General features: G+C 54.0%; 1 protein-coding gene across 7 annotated transcripts in view; it reads left to right on the top strand.

Annotated features, from left to right (window-relative positions):
* ADGRL1 (adhesion G protein-coupled receptor L1) overlaps window positions 1-22,344 on the top strand; it is a 59,022-nt gene that overhangs the window by 8,499 nt on the left and 28,179 nt on the right. For all 7 annotated transcript variants that reach the window (XM_032265808.1, XM_032265804.1, XM_032265807.1 and 4 more), the window contains exons 2-3: window positions 14,961-15,125; window positions 20,941-21,154. In XM_032265808.1, coding sequence (XP_032121699.1) covers window positions 15,056-15,125; window positions 20,941-21,154 — 284 coding nt within the window. In that variant the 5' untranslated portion in view covers window positions 14,961-15,055. The remainder of the gene's footprint in view (window positions 1-14,960; window positions 15,126-20,940; window positions 21,155-22,344) is intronic.

The following is a 22,344-nucleotide window of genomic DNA, read 5'->3' as shown; positions in this document are numbered from 1 at the left end:
TTGAACCCAGTAGGTTGCAGTGAGCCAAGAATGTGCCACTGCACTCCAGCCTGGGCGATAGTGAGACTCCATCTCAAAAAAAAAAGGAAGAAAAGAAAGCTGAAGTCCTCCCTGAGGTCCACAAGGCCCTTCATGACCCACCCTGTGGCCCCTCCCCAGCCGCCCTCACCTCCTTCCACTCTTCCCTTGCTGGCAGGGCTCCAGCCATATCTCAGCACATTCCTACCCCAGGACCTTTGCACGTGCCGTTCGCTCTGCCCACAGTGCTCTTTCCCCGGGTACCTGGATGGCTCACCTTCTCAAGACCCCTGCTGAAATGTCACTTCCTAGGGGAGGCATTTCCTGGCCGCCCTGTCTGTAGTTGCACCCACGCATACACCCCTCTCAGGCACACCTTCCTCCATTGCACTTGTGGCCAGTTGGGAGCTCAGAACCATCCACTGAATGGAGGACCTGCTTTTTGGGGCTATTTCATCTTCATTCATTAAACAAATGAACAAGCATTTACTCCCTGCCCAGGGCTGGGCACGCGACAAGAGCCAGCCCAACCCACAGTGGTACTTTTCCCCGGAGTCCCCCGATGGTGGGGAAGAGACGTTTAATAGCTGAATCCGAGTCCAATTAGGGGAGCGAAACATGGAGGCCCTGTGTGCTGTGAGAGCGGGTGTGCGATCCGACACTGTACTCAGGGAAGAGCCCTTTGGAGGCAGAGCAGAGTAAGAACCGTGTGTGTGAGAGACAGACAGGCGCTGAATAGAGGTGATGGGGAGGCGGGAGGACAACAGGGCCTGAGATGCCATGTGAGAGCGTCACGGGCAATAGGGAGCCATGGAGGGTTGTAGGCAGGGAGGGGTGTAATTGGATTTTCATTTTGCAGAGATTGTTCTGGCCTCAGGTAGAGATTGGAGGGGACAGAGGTGGCAGATAGATGGGACATGAGGGAGAAGACATCTGGCGTCAGGGGATTATTTGAACGACCCCCGCCGCTCTGCAGTCCAGTGCTGCTTGGTGGCCGGGGTGACCTTTATTTTATTTTAATTTTGTTTAGAGATGGAGTCTTGTTTGTCACCCAGGCTGGAGCGCTGTGGAGTGATTGCAGCTCGCTGCAGCCTTGACCTCCTGGGCTCAAATGATCCTGCCGCCGCAGCCTCCCGATTAGCTAGGACCACAGGCTTGTGCCACCATGTGCGGCTAATTTTTAAATCTTTGTAGAGACAGGATCTCACTGTGTTGCCCAGGCTGGTCTCCAACTCCTGGCGTCAAGCAGTCCTCCTGCCTTGGCCTCCCAAAGTGCTAGAATTACAGGCTGAGCCACTGCGCCCAGCTCCAGGATGACCTTTTAAAGGTTCTTCATTGAACAATTATATTTCAGCTTCCTGCTGGGGCCAGGCGCTGTGCCGAGTGCAGTATGGAAACCCCACCCTGCAGAGCCAGCATCGGGAACCATGCTAGTGGCAGAGAGTTAATAAGCAACTAAATTAAAATACATGGCATGCTGGTGATGGGTATCACGGAGAAATCAAGCCGGGACAAGGTACAGGAGTGCTGGGGCTGACAGGACCTTCCTGGGCTGGTGATGTTTGAGGAAAGACCGAAAGGAAGATGCAGGAGGAGCTGCGAGGGGATCTGGGGAAGAGAGAAATGGCCCGTGCAAAGGCCCTGAGGCAGGACAGCACCTGGTGTTCCCCATTTTTGAGATGGGGTCTTGCTCTGTTGCCCAGGCTGGAGTGCAGTGGCATAATCTCAGCTCACTGCACTGCAACCTGCACTTCCCAGGCCCAAGAGATTTTCCTACCTAAGCCTCCCAAGGAGCTGGGACCACCGGTATGTGCCACCATGCCCGGCTAACTTTTTGTATTTTTCGTAGGGACAGGGTTTCACCCTGTTGCTTAGGCTGGTCTGGAACTTCTAAGCTCAAGCAGTCAGCCCGCCTCAGCCTCCCAAAGTGCTGGGATTACAGGTGTGAGGTGTGAGCCACTGCACCCACCCATCCCAGATTTGAGAGGTCATCAGGCTTTCTCCAAGGAGCCTATGTACGATGGACTGTGGCTTTTGCTTGAATGAAGTGGGAGCCATGGAGGGTTCTGAGCAGAAGTGGCTGGTTTAGAGGCTCACAAGCGCCCTCTGGCGGCCATGGGGGAAACGTACTGTAGACAGCGAGGTGGGGAAGTGGGGTCCAGCCCAGAGGTGACGGGGCTGAACCAGAGAGAAGCTGAGAGGTGAGCTGTCCCTGAAGGAGTAGCCCAGGACCTGCCAGGGCTGGATGTGCTATGAGGGAAGGGGGATCCAGGGTGACTGTCCGGTTCTTGAGTACCTGGAGGGACTGGGCTGCCATCTGCTGAGCTGGGGGATGGGGCGGGGGCTGAAGATGCGGTGAGAACCCTGCCCTGTCCGAGGACCATGTACCCGGGCCCTCTCTGGGCACACCCTCTGTCTCTGCGAGGTAGGTCTGTTAGCCCTTGAATAGCAATGGGGAAATGGGTTCAGAGAGGCCAAGTGCCTGTTCTGAAGCTACACAGCAGATTGAAACCCAGGAGCTTTGACTCCCAGCTTACCACTCCTTCATAGTTACCCCGGGGCCTGCCACTTCCCTAGGGACCTGTTGGATGCCCAAGGGCTTCCTGGAGGAGACAGGCTCATGGGCAGCTGGGTTTGGGATGTAGGCCAGAGGTGGGAGACGTAGCCAGAGGGTAAGGTGTGGAGGGGCTGGCTGCTGCCAGGAAGGGAGGAGACCAGGAGGGGGGCCCAGATCCCAGATCCCAGATCCCCACCTTGGTTCCCCACCCCCTCTCACCCAAGGCACTCAGACTCCCACCCACTCAAGCGCGCAGAGTTGCCATGGCAACCGCAGGCTAGGGCAGGCTAGAGGCGCCCCCTCTCCTCCAGCAGCCGCCTCTCCTCCTGTTGCCCTCCCCATTCCCATCCCAGGGCACCTGAGGACAGAGTCTGGGCCTCAGTGGCCCACCCTGCCGCACCCACCCGTGACTTGAGACAGACGTAGGGCTCAGATGCAAGCATCCAGGCAGGTGTGCAGCCCCATTTCCCATGGGTGAAATAGGGTCACCTATGGCTGGGTGCAATGGATTACTGGGTGCACCTGTAGTTCCGGCACTTCGGGAGGCTGAGGCGGGAGGATTGCTTGAGCCAAGGAATTCAAGACTAGCCCGGGCAACATGGTGAAACCTCATTTCTACAAAAAATACAAAAATTAGCCAGGCGTTGTGTGTGCCTGTAGTCCCAGCTACTCGGGAGGCTAAGGTGGGAGGATCACTTGAGCCTGGGAGGTGGAGCTACAGTGAGCCGAGTGTGCACCATTGCACTCCAGCCTGACTGACAGAGCAAGACTCTGTCTCCAAAAAAAAAAAAGGAGGTTGGTTGCAGTGGCTCACGCCTGTAATCCCATTACTTTTGGAGGCCAAGGCGGGTGGCTCACCTAAAGTCAGGAGTTTGAGACCAGCCTGACCAACATGGAGAACCCTGTTTCTACTAAAAATACAAAATTAGCCGGGCATTGTGGCGCATGCCTGTAATCCCAGCTACTCTGGAAGCTGAGGCGGGAGAATTGCTTGAGCCTGGGAGGGAGAGGTTGTAGTGAGCCAAGATTTCACCATTGCATTGCAGCCCAGGTAATAAGGGCGAAACTCCATCTCAAGAAAAAAAAAAGAGAGCGACAAGAAAGAAAAAAGAAAGACAGGCAGACAAATAGGGTGACCTGAGACTACTGAGAGGTGCCAGGTGGGGACAGACACAGGTGTGGGCTCACCTGGCCTCAGGTCCAGAACTGCCAGGTGTGACAGCTCTGAGGATGCATAGTCACTCAGATGTGGTGTGGGCCCAGAAGTGGGGGCACTTATGGCCTCCAGGGTCCCCCCACAGCCCACCAAGCCCCACCTGGGGGGCCTGCCTGCCTGGGTTCAAGCCTCCTGACCAGTTGAGTGTCCCTGGGTATGTCTCTTCAATGATGGGACCTCTCTTCCCTCCTCTGTGAAGTGTGGGTACAAGCATCCCACACTTCAAGGGTACAATAACCCCTTCCCCAAATGGTTATTGGGATTACATGAGCTACACATGGAAGGTGCTCAGGCTGGGACATGGAGGTGTCAGCCATTGTCCCTGGCATCTCAGGTGGCTCCTCGATGGGGAACCCAGCTAGACGTCCACCCTGTCAGTTGCTGTTTCCTGTAAATGGCTTCCCTAAAGTTTGGTGGCTCAGGGTCCCGCCCCCATCTCTGCTTCCTTCCTCGCCCCGTGTCCTGACTCCCTATGTGAATTTCCTAGGCTCCTGTAACAGATCACCACAAACAGGACAGCTTTAGCAATAGCGACTCTATGGATTTATTTATTTATGTTTCAGAGATGAGATCTTGCTGTGTTGCCCAGGCTGAAGCACAGTGGTATGATCGCAGGTCACTGTAGCCTCAACCTTCTGGGCTCAAGTGATCCTCCCACCTCAGCCTCCCGAGCAGCTGGGACTACAGGTGCACGCCACCATGCCCGGCTACTTTTTTATATTTGTTTATACAGACGGCGTCTCACAGTGCTACCCAGGCTGGTCTCAAACTCTTGGGCTCAAGCAGTTCTCCTGCCTTGGCCTCCCAAAATGCTGGGATGCCAGGCGTGAGTCACTGCAGTCAGCAGCAGAAACGTGCCACCTCCCAGCCCTGGAGGTTAGAAGTCCACCACGAGGGTGTCGTCAGGGTTGGTCCCTTCTGGGAGCCTTCAGGGAGAATCTGTCCCAGGCCTGTCTCCTGGCTTCTTCTGGTCGTTACTGGCAGTCTTCCCTGGCTTCTAGAAGCATCTCTCTGATCTCTGCCTTCATGGTCACATGGTCCTTCTTCTGTGCATGTCTGTGTCCAAGTTTCCCTTTGTTTTTTTTTTTTTTGAGACGGAGTCTCGCTCTTGTTACCCAGGCTGGAGTACAATGGCGTGATCTCGGCTCACCGCAACCTCCGCCTCCTGGGTTCAGGCAATTCTCCTGCCTCAGCCTCCTGAGTAGCTGGGACTACAGGCTTGAGCCACCGCGCCCAGCTCGTTGTATTTTTAGTAGAGACGGGGTTTCACCATGTTGACCGGGATGGTCTCGATCTCTTGACCTCGTGATCCACCCGCCTCGGCCTCCCAAAGTGCTGGGATTACAGGCTTGAGCCACCGCACCTGGCCCTTTTTTTTTTTTTTTTTTTTTGAGAAAGTCTCACTCTGTCGCCCAGGCTGGAGTGCAGTGGTGCAATCTCAGCTCACTGCAACCTCAGCTTCCCAGGTTCAAGCGATTCTCCTGCCTCAGCCTCCTGAGTAGCTGGGACTACAGGTGCTCACCACCATGCCTGGCTAATTTTTTTTTGGATTAGCCTGGCTACTCAGGAGGCTGAGGCAGGAGAATTGCTTGAACCTGGGAGGCGGAGGTTGCAGTGAGCTGAGATCTTGCCACTGCACTGTAGCCTGGACGACAGAGTGAGACTCTGTCTCAAAAAAAAAAAAAAAAAGAAAAGAGCTGTAGGAGTGGTCAGGTAAAAGCATGGAGCAGGGATGGGATGGATGAGGCTGCGAGCTAAATTGCATGTTCCCGCCTGTCTCCCAAATACACAGGTTGAAGCCTGAACTCCCAGGGCGACTGTATTTGGAGGTAGAGCCTTGAGGGAGGTCATTAAGGTTAAATAAGATCTGGTAGAGACGGGGTTTCACCATGTTGGCCAGGATGGTCTTGATCTCTTGACCTTGTGATGTGCCCGCCTCGGCCTCCCAAAGTGCTGGGATTTCAGGTGTGAGCCACCGCGCCCAGCCAGTTGTAAGGGCGCCAGTTGTTGGATTAGAAGCCACACTAGGGACCTCATTTTAACTTGCTTATCCCTGTAAGGATTCCAGATATTCCCAACACAGTCACATTCAAGTTATCAGGAGTTAGGTAGGACTTCAACGTATCATTTGTTTGACACAGGGTCTTGCTCTCTTGCCCAGACTGGAGTGCAGTGGTGCAATCAGAGCTCCCTGCAGCCTCAACTTCCTGGGCTCAAGCGACCCTCCCACCTCAGTCTCCCCAGCAGCTAGGACTACAGGCACACGCCGCCATGCTTGGCTAATATTTGTATTTTTTGTAGACATGGGGGGATCTCAGTGTATTGCTCAGGCTGGTCTCAAACTCCAAGGCTCAAGGGATCCTCCCATCCTGGCCTCCCAAAGTACTGGGGTTATAGGCGTGAGCCACTGTGCCCAGCCTGACATTTCTTGGGGAGGGCGCATTCAATCCATAACACCTTCCCCTCGAGAGGCCTCAGGTATGGTCAGGTCAGGCCTGGGTCTCCCAGGGGACACCCACCACCTGCCAAGCTGAGGCTGGTCCCTTGGGGGTGCCTGGAGCTTCCTAGGGGAGCCACTCTGGGGAGAAGGCGTCAAACTCCTGGGGAACTCTATCTGTACCCTTAAGGCAATGGTGCCCTGCTCGTGGGGGTCAGGCATGGCCCCCCAGGCTACAGGGCAGATGCTGCATCTCCACCTACCCTCACTGCCATCCTTATCACTCCCCTGTCTTCAGGAAGTTTTTGCTTGGGGACCTACTGTGTGTTCAAGGGGCCAGGAGACAGCAGTCAGGAAAACGAAGTCCCAGCCTGAGGAGCTTCCATTCTCCTGGGAGTAGAAAGGAAACCTAGAAGCCTGGGCATGGTGGCTCGTGCCTGTAATCCCAGCACGTTGGGAGGCCAAGCTGGGTGGATCACCTAAGGTTGGGAGTTTGAGACCAGCCTGACCAACATGTCGAAACCCTGTCTCTACTAAAAATACAAAACTTAGCTGGGCGTGGTGGCATGTGACTGTAGTCCCAGCTACTCAGGAGGCTGAGGCAGGAGAATTGCTTGAACCTGGGAGGCGGAGGTTGCGGTGAGCTGAGATCTTGCCACTGCACTGTAGCCTGGACGACAGAGTGAGACTCTGTCTCAAAAAAAAAAAAAAAAAAAGAAAAGAACTGTAGGAGTGGTCGGGTAAAAGCATGGAGCAGGGATGGGATGGATGAGGCTGCGAGCTAAATTGCATGTTCCCGCCTGTCTCCCAAATACACAGGTTGAAGCCTGAACTCCCAGGGTGACTGTATTTGGAGGTAGAGCCTTGAGGGAGGTCATTAAGGTTAAATAAGATCTGAAAGGTTGGGCCCTACTCTGAGAGGACTGGTGTCCCAATAAGAAGAGAGAGAGGCTGGGGCTCATGCCTGTCATCTCTGTACTTTGGGAGGCCAAGGCAGGAGGACCACTGGAGGCCAGGAGTTCAAGACCAGCCTGGGCAACATAGCAAGACCCCATCTCTAAAAAAAAAAAAAAAATCAAAAAGGTAGCTGGGCACAGGGGCACGCACTTGTAGTCCCAGCCACTCAGGAGGCTGAGGGAGGAGGATCGCTTGAGCTTGGGAGGCTGAGACTGCAGTGAGCCAAGATTGTGCTGCTGCACTCCAGCCTGAGCAAAAGAGCCAGACCTTGTCTCAGGAAAAAAAAAAAAAGAAAGAAAAGAGAGAGAGCAGGGAACTCTTCCTCTGTGCATGTCCAGAGAAGAGGCCCTGCAAGGATGCAGTGAGAAGGTAGAAGACAATTTCCACAGAAGCCGGATTTGCTGGCACCTTGATCGTGGACTTCTGGCCTCCAGAACGAGGAGGAAGTAAATTTCTACTGTTTAAGCCGCGCAGTCTATGGTACTCTGTTATGGCAGCCCGGGCTAATAGAGATGGTGACAATGGGGACAAGGGATGCGTCACCCTGACCGTGTGCCAGGAGCACCCCGAGTGTCTGGTGTGTGCGAATTTGTCCTGTTGCACAGCTGCCCTCTGAGTTATCCCTGTTTTACCAAGAAGGAAACAGAGACACAAGAAGTCCCAGCATGGCAAGAGCTGCACAGGCAGGCGGTGACCGCAGGGCGCTGTGATACAGGGTGGCGGAGGCCCGTGTCTGCGTCTCTGGGGAGGACACGTTTGAGTCTGAGGGACACGACCCACCAGTCGAGACTGTCTTTTGTTTTTTGAGACGGAGTCTGACTCTGTTGCCCAAGCTGGAGTGCAGTGGCACAGTCTCCGCCTCCTGGGTTCAAGCGATTCTCCTGCCTTAGCCTCCCGAGTAGCTGGGATTACAGGCACGCACCACCACGCCCGGCAGATTTTTGTATTTTTAGTAGAGATGGGGGTTTCACCATGTTGGCCAGGCTGGTCTCAAACTCCTGACGTCAGGTGATCCTCCCACCTCAGCCTCCCAAAGTGCTAGGATTATAGGCGTGAGCCACTGTGCCCGGCTGAGATGGTCTTTTAAAACACCTCTCTGGAAGGATGAACCTGGAGGACATTATGCTAAGTGAAATAAGCCACACAGAAAGACAAGTAATGTGTGACCTTACTTATCTGTGGAATTTAAAAAAGAACTGAACTCATAGAAGCAGAGTAGAGCAGTGGTTACCGGGGAGAGGGCACAAGGGAAGTAGGGGATGTAGGCCAAAGGGTACAAGCTTTCAGTTCTGAGATAAACACGTTTTCACCAGGCAGGATGGCTTGTGTCGGTAATCCCAGCACTTTGGGAGGCTGAGGCAGGAGCTTTGCTTGACTCCAGGAATGCAATTCCAGCCTGAACAACATAGCAAGACCCTGTCTCCACAAAAAAATTTAAAATTCGCCAGGCATGGTGGCACAGGCCTGTAATCCCAGCTAACTGGGAGGCTGAGGTGGGAGGATCCTTGAGCCCAGGAGTTTGAGGCTGCAGTGAGCTATGATGGTGCCACTGCACTCCAGCCTGGGCAGCAGAGCGAGACCCCATGTCTTAAAAAAAAAGTTCCAGAGACCTAAGGTACAGCATGGTGACTATAATTAATAGGAGCAGGCCAGGCGTGGTGGCTCATATCTGTAATTCCAGCACTTTGGGAGGCCAAGGCAGGCAGATCACTTGAGCTCAAGAGTTTGAGACCAGCCTGGGCAACATAGTGAGACCCCATCTCTACTGAAAATACAAAAATTAGCCAGGTACAACGGTGCACACCTGTAGTCCCAGCCACCTGGGGGGCTGAGGCACGAGAATTGCTTGAACCTGGGAGGGAGAGGTGGAATGAGCCAAGATCGTGCTGCACTCCAGCCTGGGTGATGGAGTGAGACTCCGTCCCAAAAAAGTAATAATTATTATTGTCATCATAGCATATTGTTTTCTTGAAACTTGCTGGGGAAATAGACTCAAGCATTCTTACCACACGCACCTGAAAGGTATCTAGGTGAGGTGTTAGTTACGTGGTTAGCCTGATGTAGCAATCATTTCACAACACATGTGGATGTCGGAATATCATATAACCTCAAATATATGTAATTTCTGTTTGTCAGTTATGCCTCAGTAAAGCTAGGGAGAAAATAAAAAGGACCCTTCTGTGGCAGCAACCCACATGTCCATTACTGATGAATGGATAAAGAAAATGTGGTCCACATGCAGTGGAATAGCACGCAGCCATAAAACAGAATGAAGCTCAGATTCAGGCTACAATGTAGGTGAGCCTTGGAAACTTGGTGCTGAGTGAGAGAAGCTGGACACAAATGAGACCAGGAGCGGTGGCTCATGCCTGTAATCCCAACACTTTGGGAAGCCGAGGCTGGTGGATCACTTGAGGTTAGGTGTTTGAGACTAGCCTGGCCAACGTAGTAAAACCCTGTCTACTAAAAATATCAAAATTAGCCGGGTATGGTGGCATACCCCTGTAATCTCAGCTACTCGGGAAGCTAAAATAGGAGAATTGCTTTGAACTCAGGAGGCAGGGGTTGCAGTGAGCTGAGATCCTGCCATTGCACCCCAGCCAGCGAAACTCTGTTTAAAAAAAAAGTTTTGGAAATAGATAGTGGTGATCACGGTTGCACATTTGAGAACGCAATTAATGCCACTGAATTGTATACCAAGAAATGGTTTCAGTGCCAGCCTGGGCAACATAACTAGACCAGCTGGGCATCGTGGCACGTGCCTGTAATCCTGGCTACTCAGGAAGCTGAGGTGGGAGGATCACTTGAGCCCAGTAGTTCAAAGCTGCAGTGAGCTGGCATCGTGCCACTGCACTCCTGCCTGGGCAACAGAGTGAGACCCTGTCTCAAAATAAAATAAATAAATAAATAAAGGGTGTATGTGGCATGGTGGTTCACACCTGTAATCTCAGCACTTTGGGAGGCTGAGGCAGGTGGATTACCTGAGGTCAGGGGTTCAAGTGCAGTTTGGCCAACATGTCGAAACCCCATCTTTACTAAGAAAAAGAAATTTTTTTACCTGGGCATGGTGGCACATGCGTATAATCCTAGCTACTCAGGAGGCTGAGGCAGGAGAATCATTTGAATCCAGGAGGTGGAGGTTGCAGTGAGCTGAGATCGAACCACTGCACTCCAGCCTGGGTGACAAAATGAAACTCCACCTTAAAAAAACAAAAAAGTGAGGGGGGGGACCTCTGGCTGTCAGGAGAGCCTGGACTTTGGGGACAAAGGGGCCAGAGGGCAGGGACCAGGGCCTAGGACTAGAGGGGCAGATGCTGAAGACAGATGTGTGGACCTACACTGGGGTGTTCTGGACCCACACTGGGCTGTTCTGGAGGTATCGACAGTCCCAAGACTTACTCTTGAACTGGATTTAGGGGTGAGAGAAAGAGGAGTCAAGAGTTTCCGCTCCTGGGGTTCTAGTTGGAGGGTCTGGGAGGATGGTGGCATCATGCCCTGATGGAGGGGCTGGTTTTGGTCTGGTTGGGCTGAAGATGCCTTGGAGCCCCCAGTGGAAGTATAGATGGCTCCAGGGGCTCCACTCTGGAGCCTCAGCATTCTAGGGTCCTGCCTGGGGGGAAGAGAGGGACTGCCTCTTTGAAGACTTGGGTGTCCTCATGCCCTGACTGGCACCAGGCTGTGCACAGCACCCTCTGATGGGGACTGTGTTGGCCTGGCATGTACGTGCACTGCTCTCCTTACCAGAACCCTGCAGATGAGCAGCACAGGGGGAGCCAGGGCCAGGGAGGTAAAGAGACCAGCTCAAGGTCATATGGGGCACGTACAAGGCAAAATTGGGATCTAGACCCATGTGGATTGGCTGCCCACACAGCTTGGCATCAGATGGCTTTCCCGCCCTTTTTTTATTTCTTATTTTTTGAGCCGGAGTCTCACTCTGTTGCCCGGGCTGGAGTGCAGTGGTGCAATCTTGGCTCACTGCAATCCCCGCCTCCTGAGTTTAAGCGATTCTCCTTTCTCAGCCTCCCGAGTAGCTTGGATTTCAGGTACCCACCACTATGCCCAGCTAATTTTTTGTATTTTTAGTAGAAACGGGGTTTCACTATGTTTAGTCGGGCTGCTCTGAACTCCTGACCTTGCGATTTGCCCACCTCGGCCTCCCGAAGTTCTGGGATTTACAGGCATAAGCAATCATGCCTGGCCTGATTTTTTTGTTGTTGTTTTTAATTGAGAGAGGGTCATGCTCTGTTGCCCAGGCTGAAGTGCAGTGGCAGGATCATAGCTTACTGTAGCCTCGCAAACTCCTGGGGCTCAAGCAATCCTCCTGCCTCAGCCTCCCAAATAGCGGGGACTACAGGTGTACACCACCACGCCTAATTAAAAAAAAATTTTTTTTAGAGATAATGTCTCACTATGTGGCCCAGGCTGGAGTGCAGTGGCATGATCATAGCTCACTGCAGCCTTGAACTCCTGGGCTCCGGTGATCCTCCCACCTCAGCCTCCCAAAGCACTGAGATCACAGGCGTGAGTCACCGTCCCAAGCCAGCCATTTTTACTTCCCCTAAACAGTTCCTCTTGCTAGGATGACTGTTGTGTGTGAAAGAAAGTGCTTGGAGACCTGGGGAGGGAAGCACTCCTTAGCGTGGGGTCAGTGCCTCCCCCAAGTCTTTCTGTGGCTGGGAAGCTCGGGGAGAAATGAGGAAGTTGAAATGAGGATGGCACTCTCCATCCCCAAAGTAACACGCTGGAAAATGATCTGAAAGTGACACTGGCCGTGTCTAGTCAGGGATGGAGCAGGAGATGCAGATGGGGGATGGAGGCGGGTGGGGGGATTTACTGAAGAAGCTGGGGCGGTGGAGAGGGAGCTGGCATCAGGAGTGCGCATGAGAGGGGAAGTGGGCGGAGAGCTTCAGGGCTGGGGAGGGGTGTTCAGGGCTGTCTAGCAGACACTGTCTCCATTTCCCCTGTGCGGAGACTGAGGATGGAGGCAGGTGTCCTGCCCTGTGGGGATCTTTATTTATTGAGGGCCTGTGCCGATTTGTTTTGGGCCGGAGCTGGAATGTTTCAGGAACAAGAGGGAGGATAGAATGGGGCTCGGAGAGCTTGGCGGCACCAGTTCACCCGCAGCCTCTGGGCTCTGGTGAGGAACTGAGACCCCGTCAGAGACCTGGGGGCAGTTCATGTTGGGATCAGTGTCATTAAGTAATCCCTCAGCTCTGAGTGGAGGGTGGATTAGGAGGCAGGCAAGGAGGCTGGGACAATGTACAGGTGACACGGGATGGTGGCATGGGCCTGGGTGCTGTGCTTGGAGCCAGAAGCCGGCAGGTTGGCGAGATACTTTAGAGCTAGAGCTTGCAGGACTTACTGATGGCTCCTGTGAGGGGGATGACAGGGAGGGTGAGGAATCAAAGCAGAGGCCTAGGTTTAGGGTCTCAGATTCGTTCAACAAGTAATTCATTGCCTCGGGCCTGGCCTGTTGTAAAAGTTGAGAACAGGGAGCCAGCCGTGGTGTGGCCTCACACAGCAATCCCAGCACTTTGGGATGCTGAGGCAGGAGGATCTCTTGAGGCCAGAAGTTCATGTCCAGCCTGGGCAAGACCTCATCTTTCCATAATAAAGTAAATTAGCTGGACGTGATGGTGCCTACCTGTGGTTTCAGCTCCTAGGGAGGCTTAGGTGGGAGGATCACTTGAGCCTGGCAGGTGGAGGCTGCAGTGAGCTCTGATTTCACCATTGCAGTCCAGCCCAAGTGACAGAGCAAGATCCTATCTCTAAAAAAAATAAAGTTGTGGATACAGCTACCATGAACAAAACAATTCAGTGATCCCTGCCCCATGAAGAGGACACTGCATATATCAGATGAATGGTTCCATGTGAGCCAAGGCCTCAAGGAGCCGGCCATGTGGATAGTGGGTTGGCAGAAGCTACAGGCGGAGGAAGCGACAGGTGCAAAGGCCCTGGGCAGGGCCTGGTGTGGTCCAGGAACAGCAGGAGTGGCCAGAGCAGAAATGGGGTGAGGGAACTAACTGGGCCACTTGTAAGGGTTTTTGGTTTTCAGCAGGGAAATAGTAGTGGGGGCTCTGATGAGAGATTCCAGGCTGGACATAGAGATTTGTAAGTGCTGGCTCAATGATGGCACTGAGACAAGACCCTAGGGCAGCCCGAGATGGGACAGGCTGGGATGACAGCTGACGTGACAGAGCAGAGGTTCCCGTGCTGGAGAGCCTTCCTCAGAGAATGTGTGTTTCTGGCTAGCACAGTGGCTTATACCTGTAATCCCAGCACTTTGGGAGACTGAGGCGGGAGGATCATTTGAGGCCTGTGTTCGAGACCAGCTTGGACAACATAGCAAGATCCTGTCTCTATTAAAAAATTAATAATTAGCTGGGTGTGGTGCCGAGAGCAAGGGGTCCCAGCTACTAGGGAGGCCGAAGTGGGAGCATCATTTGAACCCAGGAGGTGGAAGTTGCAGTGAGCCGTGATTGTGCCACGGCTCTCCAGCCTGGGTGACAGAGCAAGACCCTGTCTCAAAAAGAGAGAAAGAGAATGTGTTTCTAGCAAGTTCCTGGCAAGGCTGATGCCACTGTGCTGGGCCCACACCTGGAGAACCAAGGTGTAGGTAAAGCAAAGAGCTGAGAGCAGACGTGAGTGTGCAACCTTGAGAGGATTTGGGGAGACTGAGGCAGGAGAATGGCAAGAAGGAGCAGCCATAAGGGAGGAAGAAATTGGTTAGAACTGAGCCCTGGACTGGGCACTGTGGCTCACTCCTGTAATCCCAGAGTTTTGGGGTGCCCGGGCAGGAAGATCTCTTAAGCCCACGAGTTCAAGATCAGCCTGGGCAATGTAGCAAGACCCCATCTCTGCAACAAATTTTAAAAAATCATTGGTGGTAGTGGTACAAGCCTGTGATCTCAGCTACTCGGGAGTCTGAGGTGGGAGGATTGCTTGAGTCTGGGAGGTCGAGGCTGCATTGAGCTATGATTGTATCACTGTACTCCAGCCTGGGCAACAGTGAGACCCGGTTTCTAAAATTAAAAAAACAAAAAAGAAAGAACTGAGCCGCTACGCCTGGGGATGGAGCAGGTGGGGAGGATGGCAGGGGAGGGCACGCAATTCTCACCCTCCCCCATCTCTTCTGACCCTCCCCCCGCCAGAGGGAGAGGCAGCGCCCCCTCCCACCCCGTCTGCCTGTCTCCAGCTTACCCTGAAGGTCCCCGGGAGAGGAAAGAGGGGACTCGGGCGTCCCTGGTTCCCGATCTGTGGCGCCAGCTGGATTCTAATTAGCCACCAGAGCTCCAGAGACAGGAAGCAGGGGGCTGGGGGTGGGGGCTTGGATTCCTGCCCAAGACGGGGAGGCTGCAAGGCAGGCTGCCCGCCTGGGTCCCCCACTCAGGAGGACGCATGTTACCTCCTCGCTCACGGTGAGGATGCGAGTGGGGAAGATGAGCGGGCAGGGTCAGGATAGCGGGATGGGGGAAGAGGCTTCTGGAGTGTCCAAGGCCTGCCTGGGACCTCCCCATGAGCTGCCCCAGGAGGCTCCAGCTGGGAAGAGATGGCAGTCTTTTTGCCCGGAGGTACCCAGATGGGTGGGTCTGCCTGCTGGGTCTAGGGGTGGGGGATGATGTGAGCTGCAGGCCCTGGAGGGGGCCCTACTGATAGGGCTGGCTCGAGGGAGATGCTGGACCTCAGCCTCTCAGAGCCACTCAGCTACCAGCAGGAGGAGAGGGGAGCGGCCTGGAGGCCCCTACGCACACCTCACTCTTCCTGTCCTCCCTCAGGCTGGTGGGCCAGGCCGTGGTGCCCACCAGGTGATGCGGGGCAAGGCCCCCCGCACAGGCCACTGAGAGCACCGGACACGCCCCCGGCTGCCACCATGGCCCGCCTGGCTGCAGTGCTCTGGAATCTGTGTGTCACTGCCGTCCTGGTCACCTCAGCCACCCAAGGTAGGTGTTGCTGGGGCTGGGGAGGGGCTGAGGCTCCCAAACCCTGCTGGGAGGGCAGATAAAGTGGTGAAAACCCTCCTGATCACTGAGTAAAGAATCATAGCCCCCCGACTCACACCAGACCTCGCCTGGAGCAGGCCAGAGGAAGACTTGGTGGTAACACATACCCCAGTGCCACCAAGAGGCCCCTGGACCATTCCCTCACCTCCAGCAAGTTGTCTGGGCCAGGTTGGTAGGAGCCATCCCACTGTGGCCCCTGGCATCAGGACAGGCCTTCCTGGTGAGCCAGTGCACGCTCGCTCTCTGTCTCTCTCTCTCTTTCTCTCTCTCTCTCTCTCTCTGTGATTACATCTTCAAGGCTCTCACTGGGAAGAAGGCTTAATTAAAGCATGCCCGCTGACGTTTATTTAAAAACAACTAATTACCCGGCTCGGCCCTATGCCGGTCCTGGGATACTGCACACGCCACAATTAGTGCCCCAAGCCTGCCCGCCCACCCTCACCAATTACTCAATTACCGGCCCCGTGGTGGGCCCTGGCAGGGGACAAGGGCGGGATGAGGTGAGAGGCCAAGAGAAGAGGCCAGTGGGTCCAGCCCCTAACCCTGGGATGTGCCCTTTGTCCACCCCGACATCCCTGTGTGAAGGGCATTGGCGGGTGACTCTGCTCTCTCCAGCCCTGCCCTTGGGAAAGCTCCAAAGGCTGAGGGGACACGGTTGGGCTGGGCCCCAGGGCCTTGGCACTGCCCCCCCCAGCCAGCAGCCTCACTCCCCTTCTGCTGCATTCTCTGCCCATCCAGGTCCTGCCCCATTGCCCCAGCTGGGCTGGGAGGGGCCACCTCCACCCCCAGACCCATCTGAGCCAGGCTTCCACCCCCGGCCCTCCCTCCCAAGCCTGGGAAGGCTAAAATTAGATGAGGAGGCAGATGGTGCTAGAGGAACAAATGTGAAATGTTCCCCCCGCTGGGACTCAACTCACCCCAAAAAACCCCAAGGGCCTCCCTGCTGTACCCCTGGGGTACCCGTCTAGATCTCTGGAAAGGCTTGGCTCCGTCACCATCCCACACGAGTGCCCTCCCAAAACCTCGTACCGCAGATGGTCATTTCCTGCACCTACAAGCGATGGTCCCCACATTGATGCGTCTGGGCCCCTGGCTGAGTCCCCGCTTGCCTTCAGCACCCGGTAGGGCCTGGCTGGGACCAGCGTCACAGAAGGTGCTGCCCCGGCCAGCATGGCCCCTGCCAGGCCCCCTCTGTTGTGCAGACAAACCGCCTTAATAATACTCATAATAATAATAATTAGCATTCATGTCATCCCACTGCGCTCTGTGCACATTAACACCCTGGAGCCATCACAGCAGCCTTGTGAGATGGGAACTGTCCTCTGTGCCCCTCAGGGGAGGGACAAAGGCACAGAGGCGGTCAGTGACTTGGACGAGGCTACAGCCAGGGAGTGGCCGGGATGGAATTCCCATTCTAGCCGGCTGTCTGCTCTAGTTCTCGGTCCCCATGTGGCACAAGATGATCACCAACATAGGGCAATGCAGTCCCCCACTGGAGCTCAGCCTGCTCAGGACATGTCCCTTCCTTGTCACAGTGACCCGGGAGGTTTCCCAGATGATAACGATCAGGCACCTTCCGTGTGCAGGGCACCCTGCTCAGTGCTTCCTTCAAGAGCATTTTCTAAGGGGCAGAATCCCTGCAGGATGACCTGGGGCAGTAGGTGCTCATTTTACAGATTGGGAAACTGAGGCTTGGGGAGAAAACAATGGTGGCTGTTCAAACTTTTTTTATATTTTTATTTTGAGATGGAGTTTCGCTCTTGTCACCCAGGCTGGAGTGCAATGGCCTGATCTCGGCTCACTGCAGCCTCCACCTCCCAGGTTCAAGTGATTCTCCTGTCTCAGCCTCCCGAGTAGCTGGGATTACAGGGGCCCGACACCACGCCCAGCTAATTTTTTGTATTTTTATTAGAGACAGGGTTTCAGTATGTTGGTCAGGCTAGTTTCGAACTCCTGACCCCAGGTGATCCACCCGCCTCGGCCTCCTGAAGTGCTGGGATTACAGGTGTGAGCCACCGTGCGCGGCCACTGTTCTGGAACTTGCGCATGCACCATCACCTAGTGGGCACACAGGCTCTCAGGCTCCTGGCCGCACCCCTGGGATTTTGATCCAGCAGACCCAGCATAGGGCCCAGAATCTGCATTCTGAACCATCCCTCACATCTGCCCTGTCAGCAGCAAAGTCAGTCTCTGTGGTTTCTTCTAGAAACATGAGTTCATTCTCCTGCTTTCTCTACGCCTTGCATGGAGTAGGTGAAGTTAGGGAAGTCCCCAAGACAAGCCTCACCTCTGCCTACCAATGACAAGTTTAGGGGTCCCCCAGAGAACACTCAGGTATGATCATTCACTAGAAGGACTTGGAACTGACTAGAAGATGTTATGTTCACAGTTATGGTTTATTACATCAAAAGGATACGGATTAAAGTCAGGGACAGGTGCAGTGGCTCACTCCTGTAATCCCATGCCTGGGAGGATTGCTTGAGCCCAAGAGTTTGAGACCAGCCTGAACATAGCAACATAACAAGACCCCATCTCTACAAAAAATTTTAAAAATTAGCCAGGCATGGTGGTATGTGTCTATAGTCCCAGCTACTCAGGAGGCTGAGGCAGGAGGATCCCCTGAGCCCAGGAGTTTGAGCTGAGCTACAATAAACTATGATCGTGCCAGTGTGCTCCAACTTGGGTGACAGAGTTAGACCCCATCTGAGAAAACAAATAGGCCAAGCATAGTGGCTCACATCTGTAATCCCAGTACTTTGGGAGGCTGAGGGGCGGGCAGATCACCCGAGGTCAGGAAGAGGGGAAAACCCCATCTCTACTTAAAATACAAAATTAAGGCCAGGCATGGTGGCTCACGCCTGTAATTCCAGCACTTTGGGAGGCTGAGGTGGGTGGATCACAAGGTCAGGAGTACAAGACCAGCCTGGCCAAGATGGTGAAACCCCATCTCTACTAAAAAGACAAATATTAAGTCCAGGCCTGGTGGTTCACATCTGTGTCCTAGCACTTTGGGAGGCTGAGGCGAGTGGATCACTTGAGGTCAGGAGTTCGAAACCAGCCTGGCCAACATGGTGAAACCTCATCTCTGCTAAAAATACAAAAAAGTAGCCAGGTGTGGTGGTGGATGCCTATAATCCCAGCTAGTTGGGAGGCGGAGACGGGAGAATCGCTTGAACCTGGGAGGTGGAGGTTGCAGTGAACCAAGATCGTGCCACTGCACTCAAGCCTGGGTGACAGAGCGAAACTCCATCTCAAAAAAATAATAATAAATAAAAATTAGCTGGGCGTGGAGGCAGGCGCCTGTAATCCCAGCTACTTGGGAGGCTGAGGCAGGAGAACAACTTGAACCCGGGGGCCGGAGGTTGCAGTGAGCTGAGATCATGCCACTGTACTCTAGCCTGGGGGACAGAGTGACACTCCATCTCAAAAAAACCACAAAAAACAAAATTAGCAGGGCGTGGTGGTATGTGCTACTCGGGAGGCTGAGGTCGCAGTAAGGTAACATTACGCTACTGCACTCCAGCCTGGATGACAGAATGAGACTGTCTCAAAACAAACAAATGAAAATCAGGCAAGGGAAGAGGTGCATTGGGCAGAGTCCAAGAAAGTTCCTTGCATAGAGTTTCCAGTTACCCCCTCCCAGTGGAGTGCTGGACAGCGCTAACTCTCCTGGCAGCAATGTGTGACAACACGCATGGCAAACTGCCAACCAGAGAGGCTCCCTAAGAGCCTTGTTGTCCAGGGTCTGTATTGGAGCTCAGCTCTACCTACAGGCCTGAGCTCCATCTCTGTCACCTCTAGAGGTCAGCTGAGATCACGTGACTCAAAGCTCCTGCCCTAAATCCTGTTAGTGTATTCATTAGCTAGGGCCGCCCTAACAAAGTACCGTAGACCATGTGTCTTTGTTTGTTGAGAGGGAGTTTTGCTCTTGTCTCCCAGGATGGAATGCAATGGCATAATCTCGGCTCACTGCAACCTCCACCTCCTAGGTTCAAGCAATTCTTCTGCCTCTGCCTCCCGAGTAGCTAGGATTTAGGCACATGCCACCATACCTGGCTAATTTTTGTATTTTTTAGTAGAGACCGGGTTTCGCCATGGTGGTCAGGCTGGTCTCGAACTCCTGACCTCAGGTGATTTGCCTGCCCCAGCCTCCCCAAGTGCCGGGATTAGAGGTGTGAGCTGCCGCACCCAGCCTGCATCGTGTGTCTTAAGCAGCAGACACTGATTGTCTCACAGTTGCCGAGGCCAGAAGTCTGAGGTCAAGGTGTCAGCCAGGGTTGGCTCCTTCTGAGTCCTCTCTCCTTGGCTTTTATTTATTTATCTCTTTTTATTTATTTATTTAGAGACAGAGTCTCACTCTGTCACCCAGGCTGGAGTACCGTGGCACCATCTGGGCTCACTGCAACCTCCGCCTCCTGGGCTCAAGCGATTATCCTGCCTCAGCCTCCCAAGTCACTGGGATTACAGGCGCCTGCCACTATGCCTGGCTAATTTTTGTATTTTTAGTGGAGACAGGGTTTCACTATGTTGGCCAGGCTGGTCTCAAACTCCTGACCTCAGGTGATCCGCCTGCCTCGGTCTTCAAAAGTGCTGGGATTAGAGGTGTGAGCCACTGCGCCTGGCCTCTCCTTGGCTTGTAGATGGCTGCCTGCTTCTGTGTCTTCACATTGCCTTCTCCCTGTACACATCTGTGCCCAAATCTCCCCCATTAGCCAGGTGCGAGGACTCAGGCCTGTAATCCCAGCACTTTGGGAGGCCAAGGCTGCAGGATTGCCTGAGACCAGACTAGCTTGGGCAACATGGTGAGACCCCTATTTCCGTGACAGTTTAAAAAATTAGCCAAGCATGGTGGCATGCATCTGTAGTCCCAGCTACTAAGGAGGTTGAGGCAGGAGGATCACCTGAGCTCAGGAGGTAGAGTCTGCGGCGAATCGTGATCGCACCACTGCACCCCAGCCTGGGTGACAGAGCAAGATCCTATCTCAACAGCAACAACCCCCACCCCTTTTTTGAGATAGGGTCTCGCTCTGTTGCCCAGGCTAGAGTGCAATGGCGCAATCATGGCTCACTGGAGCCTCAACCTCCTAGGCTCAGGCGATCCTCCCACCTCAGCCTCCCCAGTAGCTGGGACTACAGGTGTGTGCCACCATCTCTGGCTAATTTGTGTATTTTTGGTAGAGACAGGCTGATCTCAAACTCGTGGGCTCAAGCAGTTCACCTGCCTTGGTCTCCCAAAATGCTGGAGTTGCAGGTGTGTGCCTCTCCGCCTGACCAAAATTTCCCGTTTTTATAAGGACACGGTCATACTGGATTGGGGCCCACCCTAACAGCTTCATTTGAATTTGTCTCTATGAAGACCTTATCTCCAAATAATGTCACATTTTCAGGTCCTGGGGGTTAGGACTTCAGCATATGAATTTCAGGGGGACGCAGTTCAATCCATAACAGTGTATCTGGTGTAGCCCAAGGGCTCCAGGAAATCAGACACTCTTATCAACTAGGGCATCCCAAAGGCTTAGATGTCACCTCCTAGGCGCTGAGAGACCAGGCTCTCTTTGGGCCAGGTTAATGTCCTCACAACACAGGTGGGCACACCAAGAGGCCCATTCCACAGCCGAATCAACTGAGGTTCCCTCAGCCGGCCTCCAGGACACAGCCGAGCTAGCAGTGGTGCTTCCTCGGCAGCAGGCAGCGTCCTTCCTTCCTGGCCCAGGCCCAAGCCCAGGAGTGACACCGTCCCCAACCCTCCCCACAGGCCTGAGCCGGGCTGGGCTCCCGTTCGGGCTGATGCGCCGGGAGCTAGCATGTGAAGGCTACCCCATCGAGCTGCGGTGCCCCGGCAGCGACGTCATCATGGTGGAGAACGCCAACTACGGGCGCACAGATGACAAGATTTGCGACGCTGACCCTTTCCAGATGGAGAATGTGCAGTGCTACCTGCCGGACGCCTTCAAGATCATGTCACAGAGGTGAGTGGGCTCTCAGGACAGTTCATGGATGAAGCGACACCTAAAAGCACTGGACATCTGCTGGTACGCCCCTTCACCATTCATCTTTCTGTCATGCATTCAACACGTTTACTGAGCACTTACTAGGTGCTGGGCCCTGCACAAACAGAGGATAAGACTGAGTCCATTCCCCACAACGAGCTTGTGCCCTTACAAAGGCCTATACCCATACACACACTGGCAAGTCCCTCCCCCACCAGCCTCTTACTTCCAAAGCTTCCATCCCAAGATTAGCCAGGTTTTGAGATGGAGTCTTGCTCTGTCACCGAGGCTGGAGTGCGGTGGCACGATCTCAGCTCACTGCAACCTCTACCTCCTGGGATCATGCAATTCTTCTGCCTCAGCCTCCCAAGTAGCTGGGATTACAGGTGTTCATCACCACGCCTGACTAATTTTTTTGTGTTTTTAGTAGAGACAGGGTTTTGTCATTGGCCAGGCGGGTCTTGAAGTCCTGACCTCAGGTGATCCGCCTGCCTCGACCTCCCAAAGGAGGGAGTCATTACAGGCCTGAGATGAGCCACCATGCCCAGCCTTAGCCAGGGCAGTTTGGAGCTTGTAAAATATAAAGAATGGCAGGACAGAGCGAAGGTGTCATGGGAGGACTTGTCCCTTTATCCCAGACTTTTTTTGTTTTTGAGAGACGGTCTCTGTCGCCCAGGCTGGAATTCAGTGGCACAGTCACAGCTCACTGCAGCTCTGACTGCTCAGACTCAAGCAATCCCCCGGCCTCAACCCCCTGAGTAGCTGGGACTACACCATGCCCGGCTAATTTTATTTTCGGTAAAAGTGGGGTCTTCTATGTTGCGCAGGCTGGTCTTGAACTCCTGACCTCAAGCAGTCCTCCTGCCTCAGCCTTTCAAAGTGCTGGGATGACAGGTATGAGCCACCCCACCCACCCATCCCAGATCTGAGAGGTCATCAGGCTTCTCCAGGGAGGAGAAACCTGAGCACAGATGATGGAAGCACAGGCGTGTGAGTGATTGCGTGTGGGGTGAGTGCTTGAGGGTGCAAGACTAACAATGTGTCTGTGATTGCATGTATCTGTAAGTGTGACTGTGTGTATTTTTTTTTTTCCTGAGACAATCTCACTCTCTTGCCCAGGCTGGAGTGCAGTGGTGCAATCTCAGCTGACTGCAACCTCCACCTTCAGG

The sequence above is a fragment of the Sapajus apella genome, unplaced genomic scaffold (assembly GCF_009761245.1).
Source record: "Sapajus apella isolate SASKATOON/1434 unplaced genomic scaffold, GSC_monkey_1.0 scaffold152, whole genome shotgun sequence".
Taxonomy (NCBI): Eukaryota; Metazoa; Chordata; class Mammalia; order Primates; family Cebidae; genus Sapajus; species Sapajus apella.
This window is presented reverse-complemented; position numbering and strand designations above follow the sequence as displayed.